This window comes from Nematolebias whitei, chromosome 18 (assembly GCF_014905685.2).
Source record: "Nematolebias whitei isolate Nwh7 chromosome 18, NemWhi1, whole genome shotgun sequence".
In the NCBI taxonomy this organism is placed as follows: Eukaryota; Metazoa; Chordata; class Actinopteri; order Cyprinodontiformes; family Rivulidae; genus Nematolebias; species Nematolebias whitei.
Genome location: NC_056515.1, coordinates 38027447 through 38041695, shown reverse-complemented (window position 1 = coordinate 38041695; position 14249 = coordinate 38027447). Strand labels below are relative to the sequence as shown.

The following is a 14249-nucleotide window of genomic DNA, read 5'->3' as shown; positions in this document are numbered from 1 at the left end:
ACATTTAGCTTTTAGCTAGCCTCCTGCTATATTCAATTTTTAGGAACTGTTTTGTTACTTTTAGCTGTTAAGACCTGAAATATTACATTTAGCTTTTAGCTAGCCTCCTGATATATTCAATTTTTAGGAACTGTTTTGTTACTTTTAGCTGTTAAGACCTGAAATATTACATTTAGCTTTTAGCTAGCCTCCTGCTATATTCAATTTTTAGGAACGGTTTTGTTACTTTTAGCTGTTAAGACCTGAACTATTACATTTAGCTTTTAGCTAGCCTCCTGATATATTCAATTTTTAGGAACTGTTTTGTTACTTTTAGCTGTTAGGACCTGAAATATTACATTTAGCTTTTAGCTAGCCTCCTGCTATATTCAGCTTTTAGGAACTGTTTTGTTACTTTTAGCCTTTGTTAATCAAATGTTGCTTTCAGCTTGCTTTTTATTATTGCTAGCTTTTAGTTAGCCATTTGCAACTTTTAGCATTAAATAACTACTTTACTATGTTTAGCTTTTAGCAAGCTGCTTACTAACATTTAGCTTTCAGGAAATGTTCTGTAAACCTTTAGCTAGCCATCTGCTATATTTAGCTTTTAGCAACAGTTTTGCCACTTTTGTTACTTTTAGCTAGCCTTTTATTAAATTCAGACTTTAGGAACAGTTCTGTAACATTTAGCTAACAAAATGCAGCTTGCTTTTTCTAGTTAGCCATTGCAAAAATTAACATTTAATTACATTTTATTTAACTTTTAGCTAGTCTTTTGCTAATTTTAGCTAGCTTCCTGCTATTTTTTTTTAGTTAGCCTTGTGCTACATTTAGCATTTTGGAACTGTTACTTTTTAGCTTCTAACTACCCTTTTGATTCTTTAAGCAATTTTTTTCCTTTTTTTTCAGATTCTTTTGCAAATTAAACGTTAAACTAGTCTTTTTTTATATACTTTTAGCTAACATTTTTCTACTTTTAGCTAGTGTTTTGCTTCTCATACCTTCACAAACAGTTTCAGTTGAAAACCGAAAGGAACTGAAAAAAGCCAAACACAAAATCCTTTAGCCGATTATCACGATTTCAGCTACATATCAACTAAAACCGGTCGGACTTGTGAGAAAAATAGAACAGTTTGTGATTTTCAGACGGACTGATGCGGTTCTGGGAGTCCAAAGAAGGAAACAGAAGCAGGATGTGGTCTAACCAACAGAGAACCAGTGGCGAGCACTGGTCGTAATCTCGTGGACTCTGTCCCAGCAGAACCGAGCCCAGTATCGACAACAGGACGAGACGTTCATGAGAAACAAACGGCGCACGACGACAAAGTTTATCTTTGGAGGAGCTCCAGCAGCAGCGGGCGGAAGAAGACGCTAACTGAAAAAAACCGTTTGTTTTTTCTCCTCCTGTTGATGGAACCGATCCGGACCGCTCTCTTACCTTTGTACGGCAGCGAGCTGCCGGTTCGAATCCTCACGGTTCCGCTAATGGACTCCCCCGGACCGTAGACCACCTTGTTGTTGGTAAAAGTGATGTCAAATTCCTGCAGCTTCCCCATGACTCCCGCTCCGAGTGTCACCCAGAGCACGAGCCGCGGCTCTCGCTCACCTGCTGCTGCCGCCGCGAAGCCCCGCCCAACAACACCGGTGACGTCACCGCAACCCGGAAACGTAATTGATTGCAGAGAAACATCCCCTAATCTTTTAAATAAACTTTGTGGATACTTTGTGCTATTTTAGCTTATTCGTATTTCTAAACGTTCAGCTCATTCTCATGATGGGAACTATCACTTACGCTAATGATAATAACATTATACATTTGATTTTTAGGGCACTTTTAGCTACTTTTATCTTTTAATAAATTTAGCTACATGTTTGATACTTTCTTCTTTTAGGCAGCATTCTACTACTTTTAGCTTTAGGCTAGGTTTTTACTGATTTGAGCAAATTATTTACTAACTTTAGCTAAGTGTTGCTGCTTTTATCAACATAAGATTGAAGGTCAAGGCCGAGACCTTGACCTCTCTAAGTGGCTTTAAGAATCTGTTGGAGTCCTGGCGGCGACCAATGCAGACATGTTCCTGTTTGTGGTTTTCTACGTTCGCCTTGTAATCTGGCTGCTTTTGTTACTTTTTTTGCCATTTTATTTGTATTTATCTTTTAATCTGTATGCCTTTTTATAACTGTCTATTCTTTTCGTTGTTATCCATTGTTGTCGTCATTCTTTGATGAAATCAGGTCTCTCTGGTAAATGAGTCCTCGGGGTTCAATGGGATTAACCTGTAGAAATAAAGGCTGAATGAATGGAATTTTTTTTGCTTATGTTAGCTTTTAGCTAGCCTTTTGCTACCTTTAGGTACCCCTTTTCTACTTTTAGCTGCTTCTAATAACTTTTTTGCGATAAGCTATTTAACTAGACTTGTTTACACCTTTAGTTGTATAGCAACTTTTAGCTTGCATATTGTTAGTTTTAAGGTATTTGTTAGCCTTTTACTGTCTTTAGCTACATTTCTACCCATTTTAACAAGCATTTAGCCATTCTTTGCTTTTAGCTAGCCTTTTTAGTTTCTTGCTACCATTAACTGCTTTTGCCTATACCAGCTAGACTTTTGCAGCTTTTAGCTAGAGTTGTGCTAGTTTAGCTAGCATTTTAGCTACTTTTAGGTTCGAACATCCACTTGGCTGTTTTTAGCTTTTCTTTAGCCGCTTTTAGCTGATATTTCTCTCAATTTCCCTAACATTTTTCTACTTTTAGTTTGTAGCTAGTGTTTTGCTTGACTTTTAGCTAGAGTTCTATTTGTTTTAGTTGTATAAGCTCAATTTTAGCTTCAGCCGAGTTCAGCAGATGTTCAGTGCTCACATTTCTCTCGTCAGTCATGACTCTGAGTTTATTGCTATCGGCCAAAAACAGCAAAATTAACCTCCTTCCTGATTTCTGCTTTGTCATCTGATCCGGCCTAATCGTTCTGATGCGTTTCCATGACGACAGACAACACTGTTGCCAAGTGACTGCCTGTATCCATGGAGATCTGGTCTCTAGTGGCACCCGAGCTGCTTCAAAGCATCACTCTGCGTATTTATCTTTCATAAAGTTTCCTCCTCAAACCGCAGGGGTCACGGTGATGCCGCGAGGCTGTCAGGAACTGTTCATCATCCTGAGCAGTGCCAGACTGGATTACCTCATTCATTCATCCATTCAACCATTCGTCATCTTCAAACAGCTGACTCAGCATCTCTAAGTGGTTTAGGGCATCTTGAACCACATCATCCCTCATATAAACTTAAGATGATTCTAATAAAAAGCTTGGGTTTTTTTAGGCTGCAGAAACACAAGTGCTGACTCAACACCTCTATCTAGTGTCCAACTGAAGAAAGTGTCTACATCGTGCACGAATAAGATAAAGCAGTGAAAAGTGCAAAAAACCATTTTATTTTATTGAGAGCATGCAGTCATCGGATAAAGATAAAGCCAAGATGGAAAGTGTGAAGTTTAGTCTCGCTGCTTGCACAGGATTTGAAAGTAAAATATCAGACAGGTAAGATTTAACGCAGTGCCAGGGTGGAAAATCATCAGCAATGACCTTAGGCAACACCGATCTGCGAATGGTTAAGTATTATTTTCAAATTACTCCAAGGACAAATTTTCAACAAAGAGAAAAATCATTCATGAGTGGAAAACATTTGAGACAGCTGTCACTTGTCTCAAGAGTTGCAAATTCACCCCGAAGGTCAGACTGTGCAATGCTCAGAGATATTAGTTCCATTTAAATCTCTTCAGGCTTCAGCTAACAGGTCCAAGATCACGACAGGACGCGTTTCCTGTCTATCAACTTCCTGTTATCAGCTTCCTGTCTTTCAGGTGAACTTCCACTTCCTGTTTTCAGCTTCTTGTGTTGATGTTACATTCAGGGTGCGTTTAAATCCAAAACGTTCGTCACAAACTTTCCTCACACACATTCAAGCAGACAATGTTGTTTTTTTCAGGTCAAGTTGACCTGAGCAGAACATCAAACCCAACTTTAGATTTACTTTACTATCAACAATGAAGCACGGTGGTGGAGGGTTGGTGTAATGGGCTTGTCTTAAATCAACGTCGACAGCCGACACAACAGCTGTTTATTGTATTGAAATGACGCAGAACATTCATTTTGTCTTTATTTTCTTTCAAAGAAGAGACATAACTTTTATTTTGTAACTCAGAAATATAAACAAAGGAACAAACAAACATTTATTTACAAGTTTGACGAAGCTGCATCACTGTTAACTATCATCCTTCGTTTTTTTTTATTTCCAAACAACATATTTTTTCTTTTCATATGGATGAACATAGCAGCACCTCTCGATCAACTCTGATCCGGTAAACTCACAAAGAAAATCTTTTTACGTCGCTTTAATGCTACAATATTGAACAAACAGGATCCAGACTGAAAAAAACGACTTGTTCAACAAAAAATAAGACTTGAAGAGACACAACATCTAGTTTTGTTGTTGCTCTTTTTTTATTTCTTTGCTGCCGTTTTATAATTAAATTAATTGTTAATCCACCTTTTGCTCATTTTGTTGACGTTCCGAGACATTTTGTAGCTACTGTTGTTCATCTGGCATTTCTTGTTATTGTATATTTTGTGTGTGTTAATTTTCTGCTCTTTTGACTCCATTTATTCCTGGTTTGCATCTTTTCACATATATAATCCGTCTTTACTGTTCATTTTTAACGTCTTAGAGCAAATTTTACTCATATTTTATTAAACTGAGACATATTTATGATTAAATTGCAGGTCTTGTGATTATTTTCTTCTAGATTTTGATTAGCCAATACATTATTGTTTAATTTCTTGTTAACTATTTGTCGTAGTAATGGTAATGTTTGGAACATTTTATTTCTTGTGACATGTATCGCCTCTTGATTCTTCCATTTTTTTAAATTCATTTAGTGCCGTGTGGTAAAATAACTCGTCAATAAGAACCGTTATCCATCATTTTGAGATTTTAAAAGGATCTCTGACTACTTGCACATATTGGCCTTAATATGTCGTTATTTCTCAATTCTACTAAAAGTTAAGTGTGACATGTGAAAACTCCTATAAATTTATAAATGTTTATTACATTTTTCACCTAAGGACGTCACCGTTATTTTACCAGCGCAATGCATTCTGGGACAAAGATTACGCCTGTTGTAGTGGAGAACACAAGAAGTCAAGGCTAAAAAAATTATAACATAAATGTCGCATTAGTCCTTGTGTACAATATATGAATTAAAACAATCAAATATGATCAACTTGTATATTTTTTATATGTTTAATTTGTTAGCTCTGGAGTTAACGCCACATATATTAGCTCCAAAGCTAAAACCATTAGCTTTGAAGCTAACACCATTAGCTCTGGAGCTAATGCCATATAGCAACATAATACCTATGTAGCTAATAAAATACATGCATTAGCTCTGGTGCTAATATATATTGGCTCTGGCGCTAAGGTCACATATATTAGCTCCAGAGCTAACACCATTAGCTCTGGAGCTAATGCTATATAAGCTACATAATACCAATGTAGCTAATGCCATACATGCATTAGGTATGGAGCTAACATCATATACATATTAATATTTCTGTAGCTAACGTCATACATGCATTAGTTCTGGAGCTTATGCTATTAAGTCTAGAGCTAACATCATATATATTTGCTCTGGACCTACCATCATATTAGCGCCAGAGCTAACACTATTAGCTTGGGAGCTACTACCATTAGCTCTGTAGCTAACGTCAGTGTTACCCCCACCATTGTCCAAGGAGGGTGCACCGCCCCGTCAACAGAAAGGAGCACCCTGCCTACCAAACTGCCACCATTACATCATTTACCCAGAATGCATTGCAGCGTAAATCAATGGGGACATTTGTGTGTCACTGATTTTTTTAAATTATAAAAATTTACCAGCCTATAGTATTTTTAAGGTATCGTTTTATAGCTGAAGTAATTGTTTATCAAATAAGGTCTATTTTTCCAATTAGTCGAAGATCCTGGTTGAATGATTTGAATGAGGTTGAATGAATCCTTATAAAGAAGTAAAAATGAACTGTTCAAGCCGTCTGCGACTCCGCCAGGTGAACTCTCACTTTTTACAGCTGGCTTCCTCCTCTTCCGAGTCAAGCAGGCATGTTTGTGCGATGGCCTTCGTCACGGTGTACGGGTCACAGTTGGCGGCGGGGCGGCGGTCCTCGAAGTAACCCTTCCCATCCTTGCCCACTTGCCGGGGGATGCGAATGCTGGCGCCTCGGTTCGCCACGCCGGCGGAGAAGTCATAGACGCTGGAGGTTTCATGCAGGCCTGTTAGGCGCCTCACGTTGTCCTCACCTCCGTGCGGGTCGTACACGCGAAGGTGCTCTTGGTGTTTCTTGCTCAGTTTCTCGATGGCTTGCTCGATGTGCCTGTCGGAAGACAAAATACAGTCAGCTGCATTTTCTCCAACATTCTCATTAAGAGCAACAAGAAACGGGGGGCTTCAAGATCCATAGAAATGCTAAAGGTGTTGCCAGTGGCTTATTAGGATCACCATGGTAACCACACATTTATGTCTCTCACTCCCTGACAAAAGTCATTCTAAGACTGAACAATGCAGATGAGAAAGTAAGCCTCAAACAACCAGCCACTGCGCAAAAACTACTGGTCGTAGTGGTAAAATAATCTGATTTGTACGTAGCTGAAACATGTGGTCATCACACGAGTAATTTTTGATTTGTCTATAAAGTTTTACGTCAGCGAAAAGACCCATTAACTTCTAGTTTTTAGAGAAAGTTCTGACTCAGATATACTGTGTTTCTATAAGGCTCACTGTTGATTTTTGAGAAAATTAAAATGATTTTAAGTGCACCTTATAGTCCAAAAAATACGGTAGTAGAGGTCAACGGGAGTTTGAGTGGTGGTACTCCACACTCCAGGTGGTTTCCAAAGAGAACCCTAAGTCCTATAGCAGTGAGAGACACATTGGATGAAAGAAGACAAAAACGTCTTCATTTTGTATAATTTAATTTAAGACGTTAACAGGGATAGGAGGAGCTTGTTTGCCAAACATTTTGGAACATTTGGACAGCTTAAAGCCCCGAGTTGGTCAATCTGTAGTAAAATCTTCAGAAATCATAAAACTTAAAATGCATTTTTGTGAAAAATGGTACAAAAATGTCAACTTGGTCAAGTAAAGTCTGACCTTCTGTGACCCATTTATCTAAGCTCCAAAGATGGCCGACTGTCCTCGTTTTGTTTGACCAAAATTCCATTATTTATACGGAAATGTTTCACAGATTGTCGCTAATTTAGTGCAGGCCTATCCCTTATGCTGTACTTCTGTGGATTCTTCTGAAGAAGATTGTTAAAGCTAAAACTGGCAGAGCTCTAGCTAAAAGCTAAAAGGAGCAAAACCCTGGAGCAGAATGTCAAAGTAGCAAAATATCAGCTAAATGTATCCAAAAGTAAGCTAATAGCTAAAAGTAGCATAACATGAGCTAAAAAAAAGCAAAAAAAAATGTAATTGATTAATTAAATAAATTTAAGAAGCCCCCATGTGTTTCCATGGAGAAAATATTTTAAATAAAGTGAAATATTTTAAAAACTACAAACTACTAAGGGCTAAAATAACAGTGGTTAGATTGCAAATAAACATTTGGGGAAAATATGAGGAAAACAGTCCCATGAATACCGAGTCAGTATTTGTAGCATCTTAATTAGATGGACTGAAGGATTGTGGGTATTTAAACATGAAAACTAAACTAACTATGAGCTATTTCGAATTACAAATGTATTTGTTTTGTTTTATTTCGGGGACTTTTGTGTATATTTTATAGGAAATATGACAACAAAGTATGAAATAAGCCCATAGGAAAGTAAAAAGTGTACTTTATTGTTTTAAAACGAGTTCCCTTAAGGAATCTTTACTCACTGCAGTCCTCCTTCCTCCCTCATCTCCTTGGTGCTGACATTTGTGTGGCAACCAGCACCGTTCCAGTTGCCCTTTATTGGTTTGGGGTCCAGAGTTGCAACGATCCCAAAGTCTTCACAAACACGATGCAACAGGAAGCGTGCGACCCAAAGGTGGTCGCCCATCTCGATGCCCTCACAGGGACCCACCTGGAACTCCCACTGAAGCCAGAAGAGACCGACGTTAACGTGGGAGAAGAAACAAAAAAACAGTAAAAGAGTTTGTTTTCACCGCGCGGCATCAAAACTACCTGAGACGGCATGACTTCTGCGTTGGTGCCGTAGATTTTAACGCCAGCGTAGAGGCAGGCCTTGTAATGGCACTCCACTATGTCCCGTCCATACGCATGGTCTGCTCCCACCCCGCAGTAATATGGACCTTAATGTAGGGGGAGAAACAACAAATTCAATTTTAAAAAGGGCCTGAGAACTGTTGACAAATGTGCAGAAAAATGATTTTCTTAGGAGAGACAGTCAGTAAACTATGATTTGTCATTGATCTGACCTTCAGGAAGGCTTCGAGGCTTTAAACGCCACCATCATGTTAATAATTTACAGAGAAAAATGGTCGTGGTGGCTATTAATCGCCAAGGATATGATGTAGCTTCACACCAGCATTGACAATTATATTTATCTAAGTGAAATCAAACATTCCCATGAGTTTTTACTTCACTTAAAGCGAAGACTCATGGGAATCTAGGAGATAATCCAGATCTTTTGAAGCATATGAGGCTCGTCAGCATTTCTGCCGTTACTACTGCAAGTCCCATAGCAACAAGGCTTGTTGAATGCCATCTTTTTGCTAGGTTTTATGGCGCACAAACCACAACTACAGCACTAATTCTTTTGTACTCGAAGCTTCGCTTGTCTGAGATTCAGGTACTTGCTTGCGTCTTACATTGCAAAGCTATTTTTAGAAACTGGGACCAGCGCTATTCAGTTATAATTCTACAAACGCAGGCTGAAACATCTATCTATGATGCAGGACATAACCGCTGCACAGAACCCCACTTCATTTTCCTAACTTTTTGTCAATGGCTAGCTTGCTACAATGCTAATGCTAGCGTTAAATAAACATAAGCAGGCGGAGATTTGATTTAAGATGCACTATTTTCATTTTTGTCTTCCAGTGGTGAGCACAGTTCCGCTAATCCGCTAACAGCTAATAGCGGAACTAATTTTTCATTTAGCAGATTAGCGTTTTTGCTTACTGCGAAAATCGTTAGCCAAATTAGCTTCCGCTAAATTAGTTTTCGCTAACTTTAAGTCTGCTACAAAATTCGTAATCTTGTTTCCGTCTGTTGTGGGCGTGTCTCGAAGAGTTCGATAGGCACGCTATTGGCTATCTACGTGTACACGTGACAAGACGTGATTGGTCGACGCTGCTTCAACCGGAAGGAGACGAAGACGTGATGCTGACTGAGTGACAGTCATCGTAGCGGTTTGCGGTTTAGCGTTAGCTTCCGCTGATTTTTTTAATACCTGTTTAGCGGTGCAGCATTAGCGAAGCTAATTATTTAGTTAGCAGAATGGGTTAATGAAGCTAACTTTTGGTTAGCTGCCCACCACTGATGGACTGCATGGAAAGGAGATAAGTCTGACACGTGATTCACCTTGCGGAGCTGGGAACCCGTTCGTGGGCCAGCTGAAAGGATGTCCATCTATTCCTAGGAGCGTGTACTCTTGCTCCATCCCGAACCACATGCAGTGCTCTTTGACCTTCTCCATGACGGTGTTGCAGCCATTCCGATGGTTCGTTTCTGGAAAAGCGGAAACAAAACCCATCAGAGTTCATTTTCCTGACCTCACTGAACAACAGCCCAGCAGAGAGGAGCGTACCAGCAGGTAGGCGGTTGTATTTGAGAACCTCGCAGAGGACAAGTTTGTTCGGGTCCAGGGTGAACGGGTCCCTGAACATGCAGACTGGAACCAGGTACATGTCGCTGTTGGAGCCTTCGGCCTGGTAGGTGCTCGATCCATCGAAGTTCCACTCGGGGATATCTGATGACGCAGAAAATAAGCAGTCACCTCAAAACAGACTTGAATTTGAAAGACTTTCCTCCACCGAAACTTAATAAAAATCTTATTATTGTTGAGACAAATCTCCAGAGCCTTGGATATATTTGTTTATTCAGGAAGGGAATAAATTCAGAGCAATGGGCGCGGACTTCCTGTCAGAAAAATGCTCTGGCACGTAATTAGCTTTTGTGCTTTGTCAAGGTGAAGCACAAGCTGTCGGTCCACGAGTTCCTCAGGTGATTAGTGGCTGGTTTAGCAGCATTTTGATTGAGTCAAACTAATTTTCGGACTATAAGGCACTTAAAATCCTTAAATGTTCTCAAAAATCGACAGAGAGCCTTATAATCCGGTGCACCTTATGTATTAATTCTGGTTGTGCTTCTGACCTCAAACAGATTTTATGTGGTACAACTGAACAATGCTGAGAGTTACTGGGAACGAGTTAATATAGTTTGACTTATCTGACTGTTTTGTTTCGCTTAATGCGCCTTATAATCTGGTGCACCTTATAGTCCGAAAAATACGGTAATCAAAAACAAACATGCATTTACAGTTTAGTTTGATCAGACCTACTAGTTGCAGCCATTTTGTGTTTACTTTTGAATTGTTTCATGCTATTTTTCAAACCCAATAACCCCCATACCATGATGGTCCCCCCCCCACAGAGAAGCACGGTGGTGAGAGCATCATGGTATGGGGATGTTTTTCATCAGCGAGGACTGAGAAACTGGTCAGAGTGGTAAGAAGGTTTGATAAACAAAATATAGAGAAATTCTTGGGGGAAACTTTACAGAAATTAGAGACTGAGACTTTTCCCACGCAGCAATGGGGTGTCCAAAGTGTGGCCCACGGGCCATTTGCGGCCACCGGCCACCTGTTGTGTGGCCCGTGACTGCAAATTATTTAAAGACATTAACGTAGACAAACCCTTTTTTCAAATTTTAGGGCAAAGTTTTTTAGATTTAACTGAAAACCTGATGAAAAAAATCGTTATTAAATGTGTAAAATTAAGAACGACACAACTTTTTAATATTTTATTGATAAAAAGTACGTCAAACCTTTGTTGCATTTTACCAAAAAGTTGACTTTTAGAGATTCAATGTCCAATCCCCTTTTTTTAGCAACTTTCTTTTAATAAAATAAACTAAAATGTATTTTCCAAGCACAAGGAAACAACAGACACAAGTCAAAGAAACGGAGTGATTTTCGTTCATGGCGGTAAATATTCGTGATTTAGAACTGTTTTTTCCATCTTTCACTAAAACGTCATGCCATTTTAAAATGAACCAACAAACCAAATAAATAATCTTTTATATGTTTTTCATTCAAAAATTCTAATTTTTGCAATCTGCGAGCACTTTCATCTTGATTTTAGCCCGGACATTAAAAGGTTCGGACATTCTTGTGTGTGTAGAAGTTAATCAGTTGTACATCCAGTGAGTGACTACCGTCTGCGCCGATTGGTTTCTGATACATTTTATTAACAGACAAACCAAAAATCAAGCAATAAACCATTGATCTCCTCGTTTAAATCGTCATATTTATCGAACTTAAGTGTAAAAACCTCGCCGTGTGTCCAGGTCTAACCCTAAAACGATCGTCTTTACGAGCACACAGACAGAAACAGGATTATTTCGTTACCATCTATGCTCCGCGGCACCGTGTCCAGAGTCCTGGTCTTGTTGCGGAGCCCCTCTCCGGTGCCGTCGATCCAGATGTAGGTGGCCTGGCACTTCTCGCCCTGAGGCAGGCTCATGTACTGCTGCCGCACGGCCTTGTTGAGGCGCGAGCTGACCGATAAGGACGCCATGTTGTCCTGCGAGCTCCAGAAACTCGGACAGCCGGTCTGCATCAACAGCGAACAGGTTTACAGTCCTGCTCTTTGTTTAGACAACATTTATATTCCTGCGTTTAAAGCAGATTGTGTTTCTGTATATGAAACTCAAAGCTACACAGAATTACCGAGACCATTAGTTATAATAAATACTTGTAACTGTTACAACTGGGTACTTATATTTAGATAAAACACGCCTAAAGTACTTTGTCCGTTTTTAATAAATACTCCGAACAGATCTGACGAACTAAAGTTTCAAGAAGTCAAATGTTTCGTGTCTTAAAGTTGATTTTTAAACTTCGATTTGACTCGTTCAAACAAAGCGAAGCTGCTTTAAACAACAAAGATCTAGTCCTCAAAGTGTGTGATAGGGATGAGTCTCAGCTACTACCACACCAGATGTTAGGCCCATAGTAAAAACGACCAGGCCGCCTCTGAAACTGGACTGAATCTAATCAGCGGTAAATGTTCCTAAACGTTTCATCTTCCAAGAGACTAAATAAAGCTGGGCCAGTCAACTGGTGGCCCGGGGGCCAAATCAGGCCCACGGGTGAACTCAGTTCGGCCCAAGAACGGGTTAATTTTTAAATAAAACTAGATTTTAAATCATAAAACAAACTTACTTAATGACAATAACTGTGGACCCCTGTGCAGTTTAGCTGAATAGCCCTGAAATAGACAAATAAAGACAAACTGGACTATAAAGACATTAAATGTGAATATTTAGTTACAGTAGAGGACTTACAGGAAGACAGGTGACCTCAGGCAGGTGCCGTCCAACTGGAGGAGCGACAAGTCGGAACTGGTTTGCTGTATTTAAGCGTGTCGGTGACGTCATGCGACTCGAGGAGTGGTTGTCGGCGTTTGTTTCCACTACACACGTCGAGCGGTTAACTTGGAACAGACGTGGAAAACAAAGTCTCCTTGACTCGGGGTCTCCACTTCAGAGCAGAACACTTCACTCCTCGCTCTCATGTTTTAAAGAGAAAATAAAACTGACTAAGGATTTTAGTCGAACCGGCGCACAGATTAGACACCCCCACCCCCCCACGAGAGACATAATGAACCCGAGATGTTCTGCTGACTGATGGCTGCTCGCTGAGCTGAGATTTTCAGCTCGTTGAACTCGATTCAACAACCCTGACAGAAAACGTGCTCGGCCACGCGGGAGCCTGCGAGGCAGTAAACAAGGCGACCAAAGGACGAAATTATTGCGCCGGTCGGAATAAAATACACGAGAGTTTTACAGGAAAACCAGATCTGTTTTTAAAATACTAAGGGTCTGTTAGCAAAACATCTTGCCACACGACTGTTTTAACAGCAGGGGCGTCTACAAGATGTTTTCATAAAGGGTGGCCAGATGGGGGCCACTGATAATGTTAGGGTGGCACCAAAAAAATGTAAGCGGCATGAAATTACTGGAATATAGAAGTTAAGGAATCTTCTTCTAGAAAACCTGCTTTGTGTCCAGACACTGAGAAGGATTTTTTTTCTTTCAGGCTAACAGGTTAGGTATACGCAAAATCAACACAAGGTCAACAATGTAATGAAATGCTTAGGACGAGAAGAACTGTCTCGACTCACTCCCCAAAAATAAGGTAAAAAGGGGGGTCCAGCAAGTTTAAACAGTTTTCCATTGCCCCCCTTCCTTCCCCCTTGGTAGCGCACCTGTTTAACAGTTTTTTCTTCTCCTCTGGCTCTCGCTCCCCCCGTTCTCCTTCCTCCTGCTTTGCTCTTTGTGTGCGTTGGAGCTCCTGGTATACAACTGCAGAACGAAAAAATACTATTATGGATCTGGTGAGCTGGACTTTCAACACAATCGACAAAATATTTTCAACAAAACGACACGGTCCTGGAGAGCCCTCTTGTCTGGCTGAGACTCACGCTGTGGGGTACATCAGAGATCCATGGGGAGTTTGGTAGCTGATGTGCCTCTCAGTTCTGTCTCAGGAGGACGCTGAAGACGTTTATATATTTGGATTTATGATAGCAGGGGTTCTGCAGTTTTGGTCATGGTAAAGCTTCAGAGTCTGTGTGAAGGTTTGGTTTGTGCTACGAGTCCTCAAAATCAGCTGATTTATGAGCTAAACCGTAAGATGGAGATGATTTGTGAGAATTGCAGGCCACCGGCGGCTTCTAGGACTCGCCTGCATGTTAGGATTGACCTTGAAGAAGGCTCATAACATGGATCAGTGGAGTGAAATACCCATAAATCTGACAATTTTGGACCGGAACGTTCCAGCAGGACTCAAGGCTGACGAGGGGAAAAACAGTCTGCCTGAAGAAAATCAACAATTGTGGCAGATTCAGATCTGACTTCCCAATTTGGCCTCGGATACAAGCAGACTATCAAATTTCTCCTGGGACATGGGTAACTAGGGACAAAGACACGATTTGAAGAGATGTTTTTTGTAATACCACTATCCATCCGTATGGCTCTTATCTTTTTCTA

At 40.2% G+C, this 14249-nt stretch overlaps 2 protein-coding genes across 2 annotated transcripts in view; both read right to left on the bottom strand.

The window, feature by feature from the left end:
• Window positions 1-1584, bottom strand: part of arrdc1b (arrestin domain containing 1b) — a 31757-nt gene extending 30173 nt beyond the window's left edge. The window contains exon 1 of the mRNA XM_037692069.1: window positions 1418-1584. Coding sequence (XP_037547997.1) covers window positions 1418-1535 — 118 coding nt within the window. The 5' untranslated portion in view covers window positions 1536-1584. The remainder of the gene's footprint in view (window positions 1-1417) is intronic.
• A 4415-nt stretch (window positions 1585-5999) lies between these two features.
• On the bottom strand, window positions 6000-12581 carry LOC119424809 (glutamine synthetase). Its single transcript, XM_037692310.1, has 7 exons — window positions 12543-12581; window positions 11605-11809; window positions 9784-9945; window positions 9558-9704; window positions 8196-8323; window positions 7907-8106; window positions 6000-6401 (listed from the first exon to the last, which is right to left on the bottom strand). The coding sequence occupies exons 2-7, from the start codon at window positions 11771-11773 to the stop codon at window positions 6086-6088; spliced, it is 1122 nt and encodes a 373-aa protein (XP_037548238.1). The 5' UTR covers window positions 11774-11809; window positions 12543-12581; the 3' UTR covers window positions 6000-6085.
• Window positions 12582-14249: the final 1668 nt, after the last annotated feature.